The sequence below is a fragment of the Heptranchias perlo genome, unplaced genomic scaffold, assembly GCF_035084215.1.
Source record: "Heptranchias perlo isolate sHepPer1 unplaced genomic scaffold, sHepPer1.hap1 HAP1_SCAFFOLD_903, whole genome shotgun sequence".
Taxonomy (NCBI): domain Eukaryota; kingdom Metazoa; phylum Chordata; class Chondrichthyes; order Hexanchiformes; family Hexanchidae; genus Heptranchias; species Heptranchias perlo.
In genome coordinates, this window is record NW_027139944.1 from 13,937 (window position 1) to 37,866 (window position 23,930).

Below are 23,930 nucleotides of genomic sequence, written 5' to 3' on the forward strand. Positions count from 1 at the left end.
ACAGGTGATCCTAGACTGGGTATTGTGCAATGAGAAAGGATTAATTAACAATCTTGTTGTGGGGTCCCTTCGGGAAGAGCGACCATAACATGATAGAATTCCTCATTAAGATGGAGAGTGAAGTCGTTGAATCTGAAACTAGGGTCCTGAATCTAAATAAAGGAAATTACGAAAGTATGAGGTGCGAGTTGGCTATGATAGATTGGGGAACTTTACTAAAAGGGATGATGGTGGATAGGCAATGGCTAATATTTAAATAACGTGTGCAGGAATTACAACAATTATTCATTCCTGTATGGCGCAAAAATAAAACAGGAAAGGTGGCTCAACCGTGGCTTACAAAAGAAATTAGGGATAGTATTAGATCCAAAGAGGAGACATATAAAATTGCCAGAAAAAGCAGCAAGCCTGAGGATTGGGAGCAGTTCAGAATTCAGCAAAGGAGGACAAAGAGATTGATTAAGAGGGGAAAAATAGAGTATGAGAGTAAACTAGCAGGGAACATAAAAACTGACTGTAAAAGCTTCTATAAATATGTCAAGAGAAAAAGATTAGTGAAGACAAATGTAGGTCCCTTACAGTCAGAAATGGGGGAAATTATAATGGGGAACAAAGAAATGGCAGAACAATTAAACACATACTTTGGTTCTGTCTTCACAAAGGAGGACACAAATAACCTCCCAGAAATGTTTGGGAACCAAGGGTCTAATGAGAGGGAGGAACTGAAGGAAACCAGTATTAGTGAGAAAAAATAGTGCTAGGGAAATTAATGGGGCTAAAGGCTGACAAATCCCCAGGGCCTGATAATTTACATCCCAGAGTACTAAAGGAAGTGGCCCTGGAAATAATGGATGCGTTGGTGATCATCTTCCAAAATTCTATAGACTCTGGAACAGTTCCTACAGATTGGAGGGTGGCAAATGTAACCCCACTATTTAAAAAAGGAGGGAGAGAAAAAACAGAGAATTACAGACCAGTTAGCCTAACATCAGTAGTGGGGAAAATGCTCGAATCTATTATAAAAGATGTGACAACAGAACACTTGGAGGGCATTAACGGGATTGGACAAAGTCAGCATGGGTTTATGAAAGGGAAATCATGCTTAACAAATCCACTGGAGTTTTTTGAGGATGTAACTAGTAGAATAGATAGGGGAGAACCAGTGGATGTGGTGTACTTGGATTTTCAGAAGGCTTTGATAAAGTCCCACACAAGAGGTTAGTGTGCAAAATTAAAGCACATGGGATTGGGGGGAATATACTGGCATGGATTGAGAATTGGTTGACAGACAGGAAACAGAGAGTAGGAATAAACGGGTCTTTTTCGGGGTGGCAGGCAGTGACTAGTGGGGTACCGCAGGGATCAGTGCTTGGGCCCCAGCTATTCACAATATATATCAATGATTTGGATGAGGGAACCAAATGTGATATTTCCAAGTTTGCAGACGACACAAAGCTGGGCTGGAATGTGAGCTGTGAGGAGGATGCAAAGAGGCTCCAATGTGATTTAGATAAGTTGGGTGAGTGGGCAAGAACATGGCAGATGCAGTATAATGTGGATAAATGTGAGGTTATCCACTTTGGTTGTAAAAACAGAAAGGCAGATCTGAATGGTGATAGATTGGGAAAAGGGGAGGTGCAACGAGACCTGGGTGTCCTTGTACACCAATGGTTGAAAGCGAGCATTCAGGTGCAGCAAGCAGTTAGGAAGGTGAATGGTATGTTGGCCTTCATTGTAAGAGGATTTGAGTACAGGAACAGGGATGTCTTACTGCAGTTGTACAGGACCTTGGTGAGACCACGTCTGGAGTATTGTGTGCAGTTTTGGTCTCCTTATCTGAGGAAGGATGTCCTTGCCATGGAGGGAGTGCAACGAAGGTTTACCAGACTGATTGCTGGGATGGCAGGACTGACGTATGAGGAGAGATTGGGTCGACTATGCCTATATTCACTAGAGTTTAGAAGAATGAGAGGGGATCTCATCGAAACATATAAAATTCTAACAGGACTAGACAGACTAGATGCAGGGAGGATGTTCCCAATGTCTGGGGAGTCCAGAACCAGGGGTCACAGTCTCAGGATATGGGGTATGCCATTCAGAACCGAGATGAGGAGAAATTTCTTCACTCAGAGGGTGGTGAACCTGTGGAATTCTCTACCACAGAAGGCAGTGGAGGCCAAGTCATTAGATGTATTCAAGAAGGAGATCGATATATTTCTTAATGCTAAAGGGATCAAGGGATATGGGGAAAAAGCGGGAACAGGGTACTGCGTTAGACAATCAGATATGATCATTTTGAATGGTGGAGCAGGCCCGAAGGGCTGAATGGCCTACTCTTGCTCCTATTTTCTATGTTTCATCAAAAAACTCAATCGATCACAGGGAGGGTCAATCGATTAATCACAGAGTTATGTTGTGTCGATCCCTGTTCACCGTAAGGAGGGTGAGAGAGTGACAGAGACAGAAAGAAAAGCGAGTGAGAGCAATAATTTGCATTTATATAGCACTTTTCACATCCTCAGGACGTCCCAAAGCGCTTTACAGCCAGTGAAGTGCTCTTAAAGTCTGGTCACTGTTGGAATGTAGGAAACGCGGCAGCCAATTTGCGCACAGCAAGATCCCACAAACAGCAATGTGATAAATGACCAGAGAATCTGTTTTAGTGATGTTGGTTGAGGGATAAATATTGACCAGAACACCGGGGAGAACTCCCCTGCTCTTCGAAAAATGCCATGGGAGAGGGCAGTACCGGCCCTCCGACGGTGCAGTGCTCACTCGGTACCGGCCCTCCGACGGTGCAGTGCTCACTCGGTACCGGCCCTCCGACGGTGCAGTGCTCACTCGGTACCGGCCCTCCGACGGTGCAGCGCTCCCTCGGTACCGGCCCTCCGACGGTGCAGTGCTCACTCGGTACCGGCCCTCCGACGGTGCAGTGCTCCCTCAGTACTGACCCTCCGACAGTGCAGCGCTCCCTCAGTACTGACCCTCCGACAGTGCAGCGCTCCCTCGGTACTGACCCTCCGACAGTGCAGCGAACCCTCGGTACTGCATGGCAGTGTGAGCTGTGATTATGGGCTCAAGTCTTTCGAGTGAAACTTGAACCCATGACCTCCTGAGTCGGTGGTGAGAGTGCGGACAGTGAGTCCCGACTGACACGGGAGAGTGTTCCTGAGCCTTTTCTCTTCTTTTGATAACAACTGTGAAGCACAACAATGATCCAGAAATATTCTGAGAATAGACACAGGAGAGGCTTCTGTGAGCAACCATTGATTTATTACAATCTCTGCACATCAAACAACGATCAAAATATCAAAATCACATGATCTGGTGAGCAGGTAATATCCCAATCAAAAGAAAGAAACAGGGAGATAGAAAATGATCAAAGACAGCCCATGTGGAGGAGGGGCCCGAGGAGAGGAATTGGACTAGATCTTCTCTTTAACGGAGTCACTTAAAAATATTATATTATCTGTAAAGAGAAAAAAATGACAATTGGTTAAGTCGGGTAATTTGACGAATAGCAGGACACTTTATTACTGATTCATCTTTGGGTCTTTTCTAAACTTGTCGCCTTCAATCATTTCACATCTTCGACCCCCCTTGTGGGCAGGTCCCACCTCCCCAACCTTCAGGGGGTGTCTATCATTGCCTGGGTAATGAAAGAGGAAATCTTTAAACTGCAGCTCTCGCCTATGCTGACGAAGGGGGAGAGAAGGAGGGGCGGGGGGGAGAGAAGGAGGGGCGGGGGGGAGAGAAGGAGGGGCGGGGGGGAGAGAAGGAGGGGCGGGGGGGAGAGAAGGAGGGGCGGGGGGGGGAGAGAAGGAGGGGCGGGGGGGGGAGAGAAGGAGGGGCGGGGGGGGGAGAGAAGGAGGGGCGGGGGGGGGAGAGAAGGAGGGGCGGGGGGGGGAGAGAAGGAGGGGCGGGGGGGGGAGAGAAGGAGGGGGGGGGAGAGAAGGAGGGGCGGGGGGGGGGAGAGAAGGAGGGGCGGGGGGGGGAGAGAAGGAGGGGCGGGGGGGAGAGAAGGAGGGGCGGGGGGGGAGAGAAGGAGGGGCGGGGGGGGAGAGAAGGAGGGGCGGGGGGGGAGAGAAGGAGGGGCGGGGGGGGGGAGAAGGAGGGGCGGGGGGGGGGAGAGAAGGAGGGGCGGGGGGGGGGAGAAGGAGGGGCGGGGGGGGGGGAGAGAAGGAGGGGCGGGGGGGGGGAGAGAAGGAGGGGCGGGGGGGGGGAGAGAAGGAGGGGCGGGGGGGGAGAGAAGGAGGGGCGGGGGGGGGAGAGAAGGAGGGGCGGGGGGGGGAGAGAAGGAGGGGCGGGGGGGGGAGAGAAGGAGGGGCGGGGGGGGAGAGAAGGAGGGGCGGGGGGGGGAGAGAAGGAGGGGCGGGGGGGGGAGAGAAGGAGGGGCGGGGGGGGAGAGAAGGAGGGGCGGGGGGGGGAGAGAAGGAGGGGCGGGGGGGGGAGAGAAGGAGGGGCGGGGGGGGAGAGAAGGAGGGGCGGGGGGGGGAGAGAAGGAGGGGCGGGGGGGGAGAGAAGGAGGGGCGGGGGGGGAGAGAAGGAGGGGCGGGGGGGGAGAGAAGGAGGGGCGGGGGGGGAGAGAAGGAGGGGCGGGGGGGGGAGAGAAGGAGGGGCGGGGGGGGGAGAGAAGGAGGGGCGGGGGGGGGAGAGAAGGAGGGGCGGGGGGGGAGAGAAGGAGGGGCGGGGGGGGAGAGAAGGAGGGGCGGGGGGGGAGAGAAGGAGGGGCGGGGGGGGAGAGAAGGAGGGGCGGGGGGGGAGAGAAGGAGGGGCGGGGGGGAGAGAAGGAGGGGCGGGGGGGGAGAGAAGGAGGGGCGGGGGGGGAGAGAAGGAGGGGCGGGAGAGAGAAGGAGGGGCGGGGGAGAGAAGGAGGGGCGGGGGAGAGAAGGAGGGGCGGGGGAGAGAAGGAGGGGCGGGGGGGGGGGGGGGGAGAGAAGGAGGGGCGGGGGGGGGGGGGGGAGAGAAGGAGGGGCGGGGGGGAGAGAAGGAGGGGCGGGGGAGAGAAGGAGGGGCGGGGGAGAGAAGGAGGGGCGGGGGAGAGAAGGAGGGGCGGGGGAGAGAAGGAGGGGCGGGGGAGAGAAGGAGGGGCGGGGGGGAGAAGGAGGGGCGGGGGAGAGAAGGAGGGGCGGGGGAGAGAAGGAGGGGCGGGGGGTGGGGGGGGAGAGAAGGAGGCGCGGGGGGGGGGGGGGGAGAGAGAAGGAGGCGCGGTGGGGGGGGGGGGGGGGGAGGGAGAGAGAAGGAGGCGCGGGGGGGGAGGGAGAAGGAGGCGTGGGGGGGGAGGGAGAAGGAGGCGTGGGGGGGGGGGAGAGAGAGAAGGAGGCGCGGGGGGGGGGGGGGGAGAGAGAAGGAGGCGCGGGGGGGGGAGGGAGAAGGAGGCGCGGGGGGGGAGGGAGAAGGAGGCGTGGGGGGGGAGGGAGAAGGAGGCGTGGGGGGGGAGGGAGAAGGAGGCGTGGGGGGGGGGGGGAGAGAGAGAAGGAGGCGCGGGGGGGGGGGAGAGAGAAGGAGGCGCGGGGGGGGAGGGGCGGGGAGACGAGGCGCGGGGGGGGAGGGGCTGGGAGACGAGGCGCGGGGGGGGAGGGGCGGGGAGACGAGGCGCGGGGGGGAGGGGCGGGGAGACGAGGCGCGGGGGGGAGGGGCGGGGAGACGAGGCGCGGGGGGGGAGAGAGAAGGAGGCGCGGGGGGGAGGGGCGGGGAGACGAGGCGCGGGGGGGGAGGGGCGGGGAGACGAGGCGCGGGGGGGAGGGGCGGGGAGACGAGGCGCGGGGGGGAGGGGCGGGGAGACGAGGCGCGGGGGGAGGGGCGGGGAGACGAGGCGCGGGGGGGAGGGGCGGGGAGACGAGGCGCGGGGGGGAGGGGCGGGGAGACGAGGCGCACCATGTGGGATCTTCAGGATGTTTCATGTGACCTGGAGGGCAGGGCCACGTGTCCAGTTGTTCGAGCTCAAGTTGAGGGTTTCTGAGCTTGAGGGGCGGCTGGAGTCCCTGCAGAGCATGAGGGAGGCTGAAGGTTTCCTGGATCGTCCGTTCCAGGAGGTGGTCACCCCACAGTCACAGAGTTCAGGATAGCAAGTGGGGCCATCGGAAAGTGCAGGAAGAGGCAGGCAGTGCAGGAATCTTCCAGGTGTGTGGCATTGAATACCAGTGACGGAGTGCTGTCGTGAACATGGCATCGTGGGACAGAGGACTGCACGGGGGGCACAGTGAAGTGTAGAGATGCAGTCGGCATCGGGGATTCGATAATCAGGGGGACAGACAGGGAGTTTCTGTAACCGTCGAGGTGAGTCCCACATGGTGTGTTACCTCCCTGGTACCAGGGTAAAGGACATCACGGAGAGGGTGCAGAACATTCTGTGAGGGGGAGGGGAACAGCCAGAAGTCGTGGTCCACGAGGGAACCAACGACATTGGAAGGAAGAGGGTCGAGGTCCTGCGGTCAGAGTTTCAGGAGCGAGGGAGGAGATTAAAAAGCAGGAGCTCAAAGGTAGTGATCTCTGGATTACTCCCAGTGTCACGGGATAGTGAGTACAGGAATAGGAAGATCAGGCAGGTTAATGCTGGAGAGATGGTGCAGGAGGGAGGGTTTCAGATTCCTGGGGCATTGGGACCAGTTCTGGGGCAAGAGGGATCTGTTCAAGATGGACGGGTTGCACCTCAACAGGACCGGGACCAATATCCTCGCGGGGAGGTTCACTAGTCTAATGGGGGAGGGTTTAAACTAATTTGGCAGGGGTATGGGCACCAGGATGTAGCATTGGAAAGGAGAAACAAGGGGCACAAAGGACTGGGAGAGACGGACAGCAATACAGCAAGAAATAGTACAGTGGGATCAGACTAGGAGAATCATCCAAACTTATGGCACAGAATGAGGCCATTTGGCCCATCGTGTCCGTGCCACCCAAGAAAGAGCCACCCAGCCTAATCCCACTTTCCCACACTTGGTCCGTAGCCCTGTAGGTTACGGCACTTCAGGTGCACATCCAGGTACTTTTTAAATGAGTTGAGGGTTTCTGCCTCTCCCACCCTCTCAGGCAGTGAGTTCCAGACCCCCACCACCCTCTGGGTGAAAAAAATTCTCAACTCCCCTCTGATCCTTCTACCAATCACTTTAAATCTATGCCCCTGTTTATTGACCTCTCTGCTAAGGGAAATAGGTCCTTCCTATCCACTCTATCTGGGCCCCTCATAATTTTATACACCTCAATTAAATCTCCCCTCAGCCTCCTCTGTTCCAAAGAAAACAACCCCAGCCTATCCAATCTTTCCTCATAGCTAAAATTCTCCAGACCTGGCAACATCCTCGTAAATCTCCTCTGTATCCTCTCTAGTCCAATCACATCCTTCCTGTAATGTGGTGACCAGAACTGTAAGAGAGAATACGAGAAGATCTAAGACTGGTTTACAGTGCATGTGTGTAAACACACGAAGTGTGGTAAATAAGGTTGGTGAACTGCAGGCACAAATAGCCACATGGGAAAATGATGTCATGGCGATAACGGAGACCTGGCTCAATAAGGCAGGATTGGATACTAAATATTCCTGGGTACAAGGTGTTCAGGAAAGAGAGGGAAGGAAAGAAAGGAGGGTGGGTGGCAGTATTGATTAAGGAGAATATTGCAGTGCTGGAGAGAGAGGATGTCCTGGAGGGGTCAAGGACAGAATTTATTTGGTTGGAGTTAAGAAACAATAGAGGTGCCATTACACTACTGGGTGAATCCTATAGGCCACCGACTAGTGGGAAGGAAATAGAGGAGCAAATTTGCAGGGAAATTGCAGAGAGGTGCAAGAACTATAGTGTTGTGATAATGGGGGACTTCAACTATCCTTGATTAGGGAGAACATCACGGCAGTAGTGAGAGGGGATATATCCGAGGGTTCGCCCACTGAGTCCATATGGGTAGAACTGAAAAATAAGAAGGGAGAGATCACTTTGATAGGATTGTACTACAGACCCCCAAATAGTCAACGGGAAATTGAGGAGCAAATATGTAAGGAGATTACAGACAGCTGCAAGAAAAATAGGGTGGTAATAGTAGGGGACTTTAACTTTCCCAACATTGACTGGGACAGCCATAGCATTAGGGGCTTGGATGGAGAGAAATTTGTTGAGTGTATTCAGGAGGAATTTCTCATTCAATATGTGGATGGCCCGACTAGAGAGGGGACAAAACTTGACCTCCTCTTGGGAAATAAGGAAGGGCAGGTGACAGAAGTGTTAGTGAGGGATCACTTTGGGACCAGTGATCATAATTCCATTAGTTTTAAGATAGCTATGGAGAAGGATAGGTCTGGCCCAAAAGTTAAAATTCTAAATTGGGGAAAGGCCAATTTTGATGGTATTAGACAGGAACTTTCAGAAGTTGATTGGGAGAGTCTGTTGGCAGGCAAAGGGACGTCTGGTAAGTGGGAGGCTTTCAAAAGTGTGTTAACCAGGGTTCAGGGTAAGCACATTCCTTATAAAGTGAAGGGCAAGGCTGGTAGAAGTAGGGAACCTTGGATGACTCGGGAGATTGAGGCACTAGTCAAAAATAAGAAGGAGGCATATGACGTGCATAGGCAGCTGGGATCAAGTGGATCCCTTGAAGAGTATAGAGATTGCCGGAGTAGAGTTAAGAGAGAAATCAGGAGGGCAAAAAGGGGATATGAGATTGCTTTGGCAGATCAGGCAAAGGTGAATCCAAAGAGCTTCTACAAATACATAAAGGGCAAAAGGGTAACTAGGGAGAGAGTAGGGCCTCTTAAGGATCAACAAGGTCATCTATGTGCGGAACCACAAGAGATGGGTGAGATCCTGAATGAATATTTCACATCGGTATTTACGGTTGAGAAAGGCATGGATGTTAGGGAACTTGGGGAAATAAATAGTGATGTCTTGAGGAGTGTACATATTAGAGAGAGGGAGGTGCTGGAAGTCTTAACGCGCATCAAGGTAGATAAATCTCCGGGACCTGATGAAATGTATCCCAGGACGTTATGGGAGGTTAGGGAGGAAATTGCGGGTCCCCTAGCAGAGATATTTGAATCATCCACCGCTACAGGTGAGGTGCCTGAAGATTGGAGGGTAGCAAATGTTGTGCCTTTGTTTAAGAAGGGCGGCAGGGAAAAGCCTGGGAACTACAGACCAGTGAGCCTGACATCTGTAGTGGGTAAGTTGTTAGAGGGTATTCTGAGGGACAGAATCTACAGGCATTTGGAGAGGCAGGGACTAATTAGGAACAGTCAGCATGGTTTTGTGAGAGGAAAATCATGTCTCACGAATTTGATTGAGTTTTTTGAAGGGGTAACCAAGAAGATAGATGAGGGCTGTGCAGTAGACGTGGTCTACATGGACTTCAGCAAAGCATTTGACAAGGTACCGCATGGTAGGTTGTTACATAAGGTTAAATCTCATGGGATCCAAGGTGAGGTAGCCAATTGGATACAAAATTGGCTTGACGACAGAAGACAGAGGGTGGTTGTCGAGGGTTGTTTTTCAAACTGGATGCCTGTGTCCAGCGGTGTGCCTCAGGGATCGGTGCTGGGTCCGCTGTTATTTGTTATTTATATTAATGATTTGGATGAGAATTTAGGAGGCATGGTTAGTAAGTTTGCAGATGACACCAAGATTGGTGGCATTGTGGACAGTGAAGAAGGTTATCTAGGATTGCAACGGGATCTTGATAAATTGGGCCAGTGGGCCGATGAATGGCAGATGGAGTTTAATTTAGATAAATGTGAGGTGATGCATTTTGGTAGATCGAATCGGGCCAGGACCTACTCCGTTAATGGTAGGGCGTTGGGGAGAGTTATAGAACAAAGAGATCTAGGAGTACAGATTCATAGCTCCTTGAAAGTGGAGTCACAGGTGGATAGGGTGGTGAAGAAGGCATTCAGCATGCTTGGTTTCATTGGTCAGAACATTGAATGCAGGAGTTGGGATGTCTTGTTGAAGTTGTACAGGGCATTGGTGAGGCCACACTTGGAGTACTGTGTACAGTTCTGGTCACCCTATTATAGAAAGGATATTATTAAACTAGAAAGAGTGCAGAAAAGATTTACTAGGATGCTACCGGGACTTGATGGTTTGACTTACAGGGAGAGGTTAGACAGACTGGGACTTTATTCCCTGGAGAGTAGGAGGTTAAGGGGTGATCTTATAGAAGTCTATAAAATAATGAGGGGCATAGATAAGGTCGATAGTCAAAATCTTTTCCCAAAGGTAGGGGAGTCTATAACGAGGGGGCACAGATTTAAGGTGAGAGGGGAGAGATACAAAAGGATCCAGAGGGGCAATTTTTTCACTCAAAGGGTGGTGAGTGTCTGGAACGAGCTGCCAGAGGCAGTAGTCGAGGCGGGTACAATTTTGTCTTTTAAAAAGCATTTGGACAGTTACATGGGGAAGATGGGTATCGAGGGATATGGGCCAAGTGCAGGCAATTGGGACTAGCTTAGTGGTATAAACTGGGCGACATGGACATGTTGGGCCGAAGGGCCTGTTTCCATGTTGTAACTTCTATGATTCTATGATTCTAGACTGGGAAAGTAATAGTGTAAAGGGCAGAGAGGGGGAGGAATTTCTGAAGTGTGTTCAGGAGAACTTTCTGGATCAGTATGTTTCCAACCCAACGAGGAAGGAGGCATTGCTGGATCTGGTTCTGGGGAATGAGGTGGGTCAAGTGGAGCAAGTGTCAGTGGGGGGGGATCATTTAGGGAACAGTGATCATAATATGATAAGGTTTAGAATAGTTATGGAAAAGAACAAGGAGCAATCTAGAGAAAAAATACTCAATTGGAGGAGGGCCAGTTTCAGTGGGATGAGAACGGATCTGGCCCAGGTAAACTGGAATCAAAGATTGGCAGGCAAAACTGTGATCAAACAATAGGCAGCCTTTAAAGAGGAGATGGTTCGGGTACAGTCTAGGTACATTCCCACGAGAGGGAAAGGTAGGGTAACTAAAGCCAGAGCTCCCTGGGTGATGAAAGAGATAGAGAGTAAGATGAAGCAGAAAAAGGGGACATATGACAAATGTCAGGTTGATAATACAAGTGAGAACCAGGCTGAATATAGAAAGTTCAGAGGGGCAAAGAGAGAGTATGGGAATAGACTGGCAGCCAACACAAAAGGGAATCCAAAAGTCTTCAATAGGCATATAAATAGTAAACGGGTAGTAAGAGGTGGGAGGGAACGATTAGGGACCAAAACGGAGATCTACTCATGGAGGCAGAGGGCCTAAATGAGTACTTTGCATCTGTCTTTACCAAGGAAGAAGATGCTGCCACAGTCACAGTAAGAGGAGGTAGTTGAGACACTGGATGGGCTAAAAATTGATAGAGGAGGTACTAGAAAGGCTAGTTGTAATTAAAGTAGATAAATCACCCGGTCCGGATGGGATGCATCCTAGGTTGCTGAGGGAAGTAAGGGTGCAAATTGCGGAGGTTCTGGCCATAATCTTCCAAACATCCTTAGATACGGGGGTGGTGCCAGTGGACTGGAGAATTGCAAATGTTACACTCCTGTTCAAAAAAGGGTGTAAGGATAAACCCAGCAACTACAGGCCAGTCAGTTTAACCTCAGTGGTGGGGAAACTTTTAGAAACGATAATCCAGGACAGAATTAACAGTCACTTGGACAAGTGTGGATTAATTAAGGAAAGCCAGCACGGATTTATTAAAGGCAAATCATGTTTAACAAACCTGATAGAGTTTTTTGATGAGGTAACAGAGAGGGTCGATGAGGGCAATGCGGTCCATGTGATGTATATGGACTTTCAAAAGGCGTTTGATAAAGTGCCACATAATAGACTTGTCAGCAAAGTTGAAGCCCATGGAATAAAGGGGGCAGTGGCAGGGATACAAAATTGGCTAAGTGACAGGAAACAGAGAGTAGTGGTGAACTGTTGTTTTTCGGACTGGAGGGAGGTGTACAGTGGTGTTCCCCAGGGGTCGGTGCTGGGACCACTGCTTTTCTTGATACATATTAATGACTTGGACTTGGGTGTACAGGGCATAATTTCAAAATTTGCAGATGCAAAGCTTGGAAGTGTAGTAAGCAGTGAGGAGGGTAGTGATAGACTAATGCAGTGATAGACTTCAAGAGGATATAGACAGGCTGGTGGAATGGGCGGACACATGGCAGATGAAATTTAACGCAGAGAAGTGGGAAGTAATACATTTTGGCAGGAAGAACGAGGAGAGGCAATATAAACTAAATGTACAATTCTAAAGGGGGTACAGGAACAGAAAGATCTGGTGGTATATGTACACAAATCATTGAAGGTGGCAGGGCAGGTTGAGAAAGTGGTTAAAAAAGCATACAGGATCCTGGGCTTTATAAATAGAGGCATCGAGTACAAAAGCAAGGAAGTCATGATGAACCTTTATAAAACACTGGTTCGGCCACAACTGGAGTATTGTGTCCAGTTCTGGGCACCGCATTTTAGGAAAGATGTGAAGGCCTTAGAGAGGGTGCAGAAGAGATTTACTAGAATGATTCCAGGGATGAGGGACTTCAGTTACATGGATAGACTGGAGAAGCTGGGGTTGTTCTCCTTGGAACAGAGACGGTTGCGAGGAGATTTGATCGAGGTATTCAAAATCATGAAGGGTCCAGACAGAGTAGATAGAGAGAAACTGCTCCCATTGGTGGAAGGGTCAAGGACCAGAGGACATAGATTTAAGGTGATTGGCAAAAGAACCAAAGGTGACATGAGGAAAATCTTTTTTACACAGTGAGTGGTTAGGATCTGGAATGCACTGCCCGAGGGGGTGGTGGAGGCAGATTCAATCATGGCCTTCAAAAGGGAACTGGATAAGTACTTGAAGGGGAAAAATTTGCAGGGCTACGGGGAAAGGGCGGGGGAGTGGGACTAGCTGGATTGCTCTTACAAAGAGCCAGCACAGGCTCGATGGGCCAAATGGCCTCCTTCCATGCTGTAACCATGCAATGATTCTGTAACCGTTCTATGATTCTATGTGTCCTGGATAACCAGGGTGTACAGGAAGTGTCTCCAGCTGCTCGAGCTCGCGGTCAGGGTTTCAGGGTTTGAGGAGTCGCTGCAGAGCGTACGGGAGGCTGAGAATTTCCTGGATCACACGGTCCAGGAGGTGGTCACCCCACAGCCACAGAGAGCTAAGGAGGGCAGTGAGTGGGTTGGAAGAGGCAGGAATCTTCCCTGAGTGTGGGTGGCCATTCGGCAGGGTAGGGAGTGCAGGAATCTTCCCAGAGTGTGGGTGGCCATTCGGCAGGGTAGGAAGAGGCAGGGTAGGGATGCAAAGAGGCTCCAATGTGATTTAGACAAGTTGGGTGAGTGGGCAAGAACATGGCAGATGCAGTAGAACATGGATAAATGTGAGGTTATCCACTTTGGTTGTAAAAACACAAAGACAGATTATTATCTGAATGGTGATCGATTGGGAAAAGGGGAGGTGCAACGAGACCTGGGTGTCCTTGTACACCAGTCGCTGAAAGTGAGCATTCAGGTGCAGCAAGCAGTTCGGAAGGCAAATGGTATGTTGACCTTCATTGCAAGAGGATTTGAGTACAGGAGCAGGGATGTCTTACTGCAGTTGTACAGGGCCTTGGTGAGACCACACCTGGAGTATTGTGTGCAGTTTTGGTCTCCTTATCTGAGGAAGGATGTCCTTGCCATGGAGGGAGTGCAACGAAGGTTTACCAGACTGATTCCTGGGATGGCAGGACTGACGTATGAGGAGAGATTGGGTCAACTATGCCTATATTCACTGGAGTTTAGAAGAATGAGAGGTGATCTCATCGAAACATATAAAATTCTAACAGGACTAGACAGACTAGATGCAGGGAGGATGTTCCCGATTGCTGGGGAGTCCAGAACCAGGGGTCACAGTCTCAGGATACGGGGTATGCCATTCAGAACCGAGATGAGGAGAAATTTCTTCACTCAGTGGGTGGTGAACCTGTGGAATTCTCTACCACAGAAGGCCGTGGAGGCCAAGTCATTAGATGTATTCAAGAAGGAGATCGATATATTTCTTAATGCTAAAGGGATCAAGGGATATGGGGAAAAAGCGGGAACAGGGTACTGAGTTAGACGATCAGCCATGATCATTTTGAATGGCGGAGCAGGCCCGAGGGCCGAATGGCCTACTCTTGCTCCTATTTTCTATGTTTCTATGAGTGCAGGAATCTTCCCAGAGTGTGGGTGGCCATTCGGCAGAGTAGGGAGTGCAGGAATCTTCCCAGAGTGTGGGTGGCCATTCGGCAGAGTAGGGAGTGCAGGAATCTTTCCAGAGTGTGGGTGGCCATTCGGCAGGGTAGGGAGTGCAGGAATCTTTCCAGAGTGTGGGTGGCCATTCGGCAGGGTAGGGAGTGCAGGAATCTTTCCAGAGTGTGGGTGGCCATTCGGCAGGGTTGGGAGTGCAGGAATCTTTCCAGAGTGTGGGTGGCCATTCGGCAGGGTTGGGAGTGCAGGAATCTTTCCAGAGTGTGGCACTCACTAACAGGTTTTCTGTACTGAATGGATGGGTGTTCAGTGTGAGTGACGGTAACTTGTGGCAGCGCAGTCCAGAGTGAACCCACTGCATCGTGGGACAGAGGACTGCACGGGGGGCACAGTGAAGTGTAGAGATGCAGTCGGCATCGGGGATTCGATAATCAGGGGGACAGACAGGGAGTTTCTGTAACCGTCGAGGTGAGTCCCACATGGTGTGTTACCTCCCTGGTACCAGGGTAAAGGACATCACGGAGAGGGTGCAGAACATTCTGTGAGGGGGAGGGGAACAGCCAGAAGTCGTGGTCCACGAGGGAACCAACGACATTGGAAGGAAGAGGGTCGAGGTCCTGCGGTCAGAGTTTCAGGAGCGAGGGAGGAGATTAAAAAGCAGGAGCTCAAAGGTAGTGATCTCTGGATTACTCCCAGTGTCACGGGATAGTGAGTACAGGAATAGGAAGATCAGGCAGGTTAATGCTGGAGAGATGGTGCAGGAGGGAGGGTTTCAGATTCCTGGGGCATTGGGACCAGTTCTGGGGGAGGTGGGACCTGTACAGGCCGGACGGGTTGCACCTCAACAGGGCCGGGACCAATATCCTCGCGGGGAGGTTCACTCGTGCTGTGGGGGAGGGTTTAAACTAATTTGGCAGGGGGACGGGAACCAGTATGAAGCATCAAAGAGGAGAAACCAAGGTGCACAGAGGACTGGGAGAGTCGAACAACAATAGAATAAAGAATAGTTCAGGAACAGGAGGGACCAGACAGAGGAGAAATGTGAGGCAGTCTAAGATAGGTTTCGAGTGCGTATGCGTAAATGCATGGTTGCAGGTACAAGTCGCCACATGGAATATGATATAGTACGTAAGAACATAAGAAATAGGAGCAGGAGTAGGCCATTCGGCCCCTCGAACCTGTTCCACCATTCAATTAGGTCACGGCTGATCTTTGACCTCAACTCCACTTTCCCGCCCGATCCCCATATCCCTTGATTCCCCTCGAGTCCAGGAATCTGTCGATCTCAGCCTTGAATATACTCAATGACTCAGCATCCACAGCCCTCTGGGGTAGAGAATTCCAATGATTCACATCCCTCAGGGAAGACATTTTTCCTCATTTTGGTCCTAAATGGCCAACCCCTTATCCCTGGTTCTAGACTCTCCAGCGAGGGGAAACAGCCTCTCAGCCTCTACCCTGTCATGCCCTCTAAGAATTTTACATGTTTCATTGAGATCACCTCTCATTCTTCTAAACTCCAGAGAGTATAGACCCATTCTACTCAATCTCTCCTCATAGGACAACCCTCTCATCCCAGGAATCAATCTAGTGAACCTTCATTGCACCGCCTCTAAGGCAAGTATATCCTTCCTGAGATAAGGAGACCAAAACTGTACACAGTACTCCAGGTGAGGTCTCACCAAAGCCCTGTACAATTGTAGTAAGACTTCCTTACTCTTGTACTCCAACCCCCTGCAATAAAGGCCAACATACCATTTGCTTTCCTAATTGCTTGCTGTACCTGCAGGTTAACTTCCTGTGTTTCTCGTACAAGGACACCCAAATCCCTCTGAACACCAACAATTCTTAGTCTCTCACCTTTTAAAAAATATCCTGTTTTTCTATTCTTCCTACCAAAGTGAATAACCTCACATTTCCCCACATTATACTCCATCTGCCACCTTCTTGCCCACTCACTTAACCTGTCTATATCCCTTTGCAGACTCTGTGTCCTCCTCACAGCTTACTTTCCCACCTAGCTTTGTATCATCAGCAAACTTGGATACATTACACTCGGTCCCTTCATCAAGTCATTAATATAGATTGTAAATAGCTGAGGCCCAAGTACTGATCCTTGCGGCACCCGACTAGTTACAACCTGCCAACCTGAAAATGACCCGTTTATCCCTACTCTCTTTTTTCTGTCCGTTAACCAATCCTCTCTCCATGCTAATATATTATCCCCAACCCCATGAGCCCTTATCTTGTGTAACAACCTTTCCTGTGGCACCTTATCGAATGCCTTTTGATAATCCAAATATACCATATCCACTGATTCCCCTTTATCTACCCTGCTAGATACATCCTCAAAAAACTCTCATAGATTTGTCAAACACGATTTCCCTTTCATAAAACTATGTTGACTCTGCCTAATCATATTATGATTTTCTAAGTGCCCTGTTACCACTTCCTTAATAATAGATTCCAGCATTTTCCCGACGACTGATGTCAGGCTAACTGGCCTGTAGTTCCCTGTTTTCTCTCTCCCTCCTTTCTTGAATAGCTGGGTTACATTTGCTACCTTCCAATCCACTGGGACCGTTCTAGAATCTAGGGAATTTTGGAAGATCACAATCAATGCATCCACTATCTCTGCAGCCTCCTCTTTTAGAATCCTTGGATGTAGGCCATCAGGTCCAGGGGATTTATCGGCTTTTAGTCCCATTAATTTCTCCAGTATCTTTTCTTTACTAATATTAATTACTTTAAGTTCCTCACTCTCATTAGACCCTTGGTTCCCCACTATTTCTGGAATGCTTTTTGTGTCTTCTACTGTGAAGACAGATACAAAATATTTGTTTAACGTCTCTGCCATTTCCTGATTCCCCGTTATAATTTCTCCTGTCTATGATGGACCCACGTTTACTTTCACTACTCCTTTTCCACTTTGCCTACCTTTTCTAAAAGGCAAGTACTCTGGAATATTTCGTTCCCAACCTTGGTCACCCTGCAACCACATCTCTGTAATGGCAACGAGATTAAACCCATTTATCTCTATTTGTGCCATTAATTCAGCTCTCTTGTTACGAGAATGCTCCATGCATTCAGATACAGCGCCTTTAATTTTAAACTTTTACTATTTTTCCCTGATGTGATCTTAGTCAGTAATGCCCTGTTACCTTTGTTAAACTCTCTGTCCCTTCCTGACACACTCTGCTTGTTTTTACCTTTGACTACAGCCTTGACTTTTCCCTTCAGAACATAAGAAATAGGAGCAGGAGTAGGCCACATGGCCCCTTGTGCCTGCTCCACCATTCAATCAGATCAAGGCTGATCTTCGACCTCAACTCCACTTTCCTGCCCGATCCCCATTTCCCTTGATTCGACTTATAAATTTACCTTTACCTGAACCCCCCGCCCCCTTTTTCAGTTTAAAGCCCTATCAATCGCCCATGTTATTTGATTCGCCGGGACACTGGTCCCAGCCCGGTTTCAGTGGAGCCCCACCCAATGGAACAGCTCCCTCTTTCCCCAGTACTGGTGCCAGTGCCCCATGAATCGAAACCCCTGTCTCCCCCACACACCACTCTCTGAGCTACGCATTTAACTCTCTGATTTGCACGTGGCTCAGGTAGTAATCCAGAGATTATTACCTTTGAGGTTCTGCTTATTAATTTAGACCTGAGCTCCTCAAACTCCCTCAGCAGATCCTCATTCCTAGTTCTACCTATGTTGTTGGTTCCTACATGGACCATGACAACTGGATCCTCCCCCTCACGCTCCAAGTTCTTCTCCAGCCACGAGGAGATGTCCTCAATCTTGGAACCGGGTAGCCTTCAGGACTCCCAGTCATGGCTGCAGAGAACATTATCCCTCTGACTACCACATTCCTTTTAACTCCCCCCATTGAATGGCCTCCTGTACCACGGTGCCGTGGTCAGTTTGCCCATCCTCCCTGCAGTCTTTGATCTCATCCACACAGATAGCAAGTACCTCGTACCTGTTGGACAAGGTCAAAGGCTGAGGCTCCTCCACCACTAGATCCTGGGTCCTCATACCTGATTAGGGTTAGAACAGTCACACCCTCCTGTCCCTGACCACAGACCAAATCTGAACTACTACCCAACCTAAGGGGTGTGACTGTTATAGTGGCAATAAAGGAGACCAGGCTCAAACAAGGGGAGGAATGGGAACTTAATATACCTGGCTACAGAGTATTCAGGAACGATAGGAAAGAAAAAACAAAGAGTGGGGGCGGCAGTATTGATCAAATAAAGTATTACAGCACTGGAAGGGGATGATGTATCTGAGGGTCAAAGACAGAATCTGTTTGGTTAGAATTAAGGAACAATGGAGGATCTATTACACTACTGGATGTAAACTATAGACCACCAAATAGTGGGAAGGAGATAGAGGGGCAAATTTGCAGGCAAATTACAGAAAGATGCAAGAACTATAGAGTAGTGATAATGGGGGACTTCAATTATCCCAATATAGACTGGGACAGTAACAGTGTAAAGGGTAAAGAGGGGGAGGAATTCCTGAAATGTGTACAAGAGAATTTCCTTGATCAGTGTGTTTCCAGCCCAACGAGGAAGGAAGCAGTGCCGGATCTAGTTCTGGGGAATGAAGTGGGGCAGGTGGAGCATGTTTCAGTGGGGGAGCATTTGGGGAACAGTGATCATAATATCAGTAAGTTTAGAACAGTTCTGGAAAAGGACGAGGAACAATCAAATGTGAAAATACTTAATTGGAGGAGGGCTCATTTCAGAGAGTTAAAAAAGGATCTTGCCCTGGTGGATTGGAATCAAAAATTGGTCAGCAAAATAGTAATTGATCAATGGGAGGCCTTCAAGGAGGAGTTGGTTCGGGTACAGAGTAGACACATTCCTACGAGGGGGAAAGGAAGGGCATTCAAAGCTAGAGCTCCCTGGATGACTAAAGATATAGAGATTAAAATGAAATAGAAAAAGGAGGCTTATGACGAATGTAAGGTTCATAATACAGTAGAGAACCAGGCTGAATACAGAAAGTACAGAGGAGATCTAAAAAGGGAATGAGAGGCAAAGGGAGAGTATGAGAATAGATTAGCAGCTAACATAAAAGGGAACCCAAAAGCCTTTTATAAACATATAAATAATAAAAGGGTCGTCAAAGGAAGGGTGGGACCGATTAGGGACTAAAAAAGAGATCTTCTTGTGGAGGCAGAGGGCATGGCTGAGGCACTAAATGAATACTTTGCATCGGTCTTCACCGGAGAAGAGGATGCTGTCATTGTAGCAGTAAAGGAGGAGGTAGTAGTGATATTGGATAGGATAAAAATAGAGAAAGAGGAGGCACTTAAAAGATTGGCAGAACTCAAAGCAGAAAAGTCACCCGGTCCGGATGGGATGATCCTGGGTTACTGAGGGAAGTAAGGGTGGAAATTGCGGAGGCTCTGGCCACATCATCCTTAGATATGGGGGCGGTGCCGGAGGACTGGAGGATTGCAAATGTTACACCCTTGTTCAAAAAAGGGGAGAGGGATAAACCCGACAATTACAAGCCAGTTAGCCGAATGTTGGTGGTGGGGAAACTTTTAGAGGCAATAATCCGGGACAAAATAGTAACAGACTTCAGGAGGACATAAACAGACTGGTGAAATGGCAGATGAAATTTAATGCAGTTTAACGTGCAGAGTTATGCATTTTGGTGGGAAGAACGAGGAGAGGCAATATAAACTAAATGGTACAATTTGAAAGGGGGTGCAGGAACAGAGAGACCTGGGGGTATATGTACACAAATCTTTGAAGGTGGCAGGGCAGGTTGAGAAAGCGGTTTAAAAAAGCATGAGGAGAATTTTTTTACACAGCAAGTTATGATGATCTGGAATGTGCTGCCTGAAAGGGCGGTGGAAATGGATTCAATAGTAACTTTCAAAAGGGAATTGGATAAATACTTGAAGGGGAAAAGATTGCAGGGCTCTGGGGAAAGGGCAGGGGAGTGGGGCTAACTGGATAGAACTTTCAAAGGGCAGCACAGGCTCGATGGGCCGAATAAAATTATTCAACAAATCCGTGCTGACTTTCATTTATTAACCCACATATTTCCAAGTGACAATTAATTTTGTCCCAGATTATTGTCTCTAAATGTTTCCCCACCACCAACGTTAGGCTGACTGGCCTGTAATTACTGGATTTATCCCTCTCCCATTTTTTGAAATTAATTTGAATGAAATTATACCCTCTGTACCCAAGTCCAGGTCATTAATATAGATCAAGAGGAGCAGTGGTCCTAATACTGACCCCTGGGGAACACCACTGTATACTCCCCTCCAGTCTGAAAAACAACCGTTCACCACTACTCTCTGCTGACCTCAGCCATGCCCTCTGCCTCCACAAGAAGATGGCATCAGATTGAAAGAATACAAGAAGGTCTAAGATAGCTTTAGATGTGTGTAAACACACGAAGCGTGGTAAATAAGGTTGGTGAACTGCAGGCACAAATAGCCACATGGGAAAATGATGTCATGGCGATAACGGAGACCTGGCTCAATAAGGCAGGATTGGATACTAAATATTCCTGGGTACAAGGTGTTCAGGAAAGAGAGGGAAGGAAAGAAAGGAGGGGGGTGGCAGTATTGATTAAGGAGAATATTGCAGTGCTGGAGAGAGAGGATGTCCTGGAGGGGTCAAGGACAGAATCTATTTCGTTAGTTAAGAAACAATAGAGGTGCCATTACACTACTGGGTGAATCCTATAGGCCACCGACTAGTGGGAAGGAGATAGAGGAGCAAATTTGCAGGGAAATTACAGAGAGGTGCAAGAACTATAGTGTTGTGATAATGGGGGACTTCAACTATCCTAATATAGACTGGGAAAGTAATAGTGTAAAGGGCAGAGAGGGGGAGGAATTTCTGAAGTGTGTTCAGGAGAACTTTCTGGATCAGTATGTTTCCAACCCAACGAGGAAGGAGGCATTGCTGGATCTGGTTCTGGGGAATGAGGTGGGTCAAGTGGAGCAAGTGTCAGTGGGGGGGGGATCATTTAGGGAACAGTGATCATAATATGATAAGGTTTAGAATAGTTATGGAAAAGGACAAGGAGCAATCTCGAGAAAAAATACTCAATTGGAGGAGGGCCAGTTTCAGTGGGATGAGAACGGATCTGGCCCGGGTAAACTGGAATCAAAGATTGGCAGGCAAAACTGTGATCAAACAATAGGCAGCCTTTAAAGAGGAGATGGTTCGGGTACAGTCTAGGTACATTCCCACGAGAGGGAAAGGTAGGGCAACTAAAGTCAGAGCTCCCTGGGTGATGAAAGAGATAGAGAGTAAGATGAAGCAGAAAAAGGGGACATATGACAAATGTCAGGTTGATAATACAAGTGAGAACCAGGCTGAATATAGAAAGTTCAGAGGGGCAAAGAGAGAGTATGGGAATAGACTGGCAGCCAACACAAAAGGGAATCCAAAAGTCTTCAATAGGCATATAAATAGTAAACGGGTAGTAAGAGGTGGGAGGGAACGATTAGGGACCAAAAAGGAGATCTACTCATGGAGGCAGAGGGCATGGCTGAGGTACTAAATGAGTACTTTGCATCTGTCTTTACCAAGGAAGAAGATGCTGCCAGAGTCACAGTAAGAGGAGGTAGTTGAGACACTGGATGGGCTAAAAATTGATAAAGAGGAGGTACTAGAAAGTCTAGTTGTACTTAAAGTAGATAAGTCACCCGGTCCGGATGGGATGCATCCTAGGTTGCTGAGGGAAGTAAGGGTGGAAATTGTGGAGGTACTGGCCATAATCTTAGATACGGGGATGGTGCCAGTGGACTGGAGAATTGTAAATGTTACACCCTTGTTCAAAAAAAGGGTGTAAGGATAAACCCAGCAACTACAGGCCAGTCAGTTTAACCTCGGTGGTGGGGAAACTTTTAGAAACGATAATCCAGGACAGAATTAACAGTCACTTGGACAAGTGTGGATTAATTAAGGAAAGCCAGCACGGATTTGTTAAAGGCAAATCGTCTTTAACTAACTCAATTAAGTTTTTTGATGAGGTAACAGAGAGGGTCGATGAGGGCAATGTGGTTGATGTGGTGTATATGGACTTTCAAAAGTCGTTTGATAAAATGCTGCTTAATGGACTTGTCAGCAAAGTTGAAGCTCATGGAATAAAAGGGGCAGTGGCAGCATGGATACAAAATTGGCGAAGTGACAGGAAACAGAGAGTAGTGGTGAACGGTTGTTTTTCAGACAGGAGGGAGGTGTACAGTGGTGTTCCCCAGGGGTCGGTGCTGGGACCACTGCTTTTTTTGATATTTATTAATGACTTGGACCTGGGTGTACAGGGCACAATTTCAAAATGACACGAAACTTGGAAGTGTAGTAAACAGTGAGGAGAATAGTGATAGACTTCAAGAGGATATAGACAGGCTGGTGGAATGGGCGGACATTTTGGCAGGAATTTAATGCAGAGAATTGCAAAGTGATACATTTTGGCAGGAAGAACGAGGAGAGGTAATATAAACTAAAGGGTACAATTCTAAAAGGGGTACAGGAACAGAGAGATCTGGGGGTATGTGTGCACAAATCATTGAAGGTGGCAGGGCAGGTTGAGAAAGCGGTTAAAAAAGCATACGGGATCCTGGGCTTTATAAATAGACATGATGTGGAGATGCCGGTGATGGACTGGGGTTGACAATTGTAAACAATTTTACAACACCAAGTTATAGTCCAGCAATTTTATTTAAAATTTTATTTTAAATTCACAAGCTTTCGGAGATTTTATTTTAAATTCACAAGCTTTCGGAGATTTTTTCCCTGTTTGTTTTTTTATTGAATGTGTATTCGGAGGTTCTGCAGGTAACACCTCTCTGTCTGAACACGGTGATTGCCTTGGCAACGGGCAGTTGCAGGGGCAGTCTGTAAACACCATTTATTATTGTTCAATATGTATAAATGCGTAGGCTTCAAGGAGATCTTGAAACATTTGCCTGAGGAAGGAGAAAATCTCCGAAAGCTTGTGAATTTAAAATAAAATTGCTGGACTATAACTTGGTGTTGTAAAATTGTTTACAATTTATAAATAGAGGCATAGAGTACAAAAGCAAGGAAGTCATGATGAACCTTTATAAAACACTGGTTTGGCCACAGCTGGAGGATTGTGTCCAGTTCTGGGCACCGCCCTTTGGGAAAGATGTGAAGGCCTTAGAGAGGGTGCAGAAGAGATTTACTAGAGTGATTCCAGGGATGAGGGACTTTAGTTACGTGGATAGACTGGAGAAGCTGGGCTTGTTCTCCTTGGAGCAGAGAAGATTAAAGGGAGATTTGATAGAGGTGTTTAAAATCATAAAGGATTTAGATAAAGTGAATTAAGAGAAACTGTTTCCATTGGCAGAAGGGTCAAGAACCAGAAGACATAGATTTAAGGTGATTGGCAAAAGAACCAAAGGTGACATGAGGAAAAACTTTTTTACACAGCAAGTGGTTAGGATCTGGAATGCACTGCCCGAGGGGGTGGTGGAGGCAGATTCAATCATGGCCTTCAAAAGGGAACTGGATAAGTACTTGAAGGGAAAAAATTTGCAGGGCTACGGGGAAAGGGCGGGGGAGTGGGACTAGCTGGATTGCTCTTACAAAGAGCCAGCACAGGCTCGATGGGCCAAATGGCCTCCTTCTGTGCTGTAACCTTTCTATGATTCTATCTGCTTTTTGGTCCATAATCGGCCCCACCTTTCCTTTGACTACTCCTTTACTTTTCATATGTTTATAAAAGACTTTAGTGTTCCTTCT

At 48.8% G+C, this 23,930-nt stretch overlaps 1 protein-coding gene across 1 annotated transcript in view; it reads right to left on the reverse strand.

The window, feature by feature from the left end:
* Nucleotides 1-3,251: 3,251 nt before the first annotated feature.
* The window catches only part of ssbp1 (single-stranded DNA binding protein 1), a 55,896-nt gene continuing 35,217 nt past the window's right edge, over nucleotides 3,252-23,930 (reverse strand). Inside the window, exon 7 of the mRNA XM_067981771.1 lies at nucleotides 3,252-3,469. Within this exon, the coding sequence (XP_067837872.1) occupies nucleotides 3,426-3,469 (44 nt within the window). The 3' untranslated portion in view covers nucleotides 3,252-3,425. The remainder of the gene's footprint in view (nucleotides 3,470-23,930) is intronic.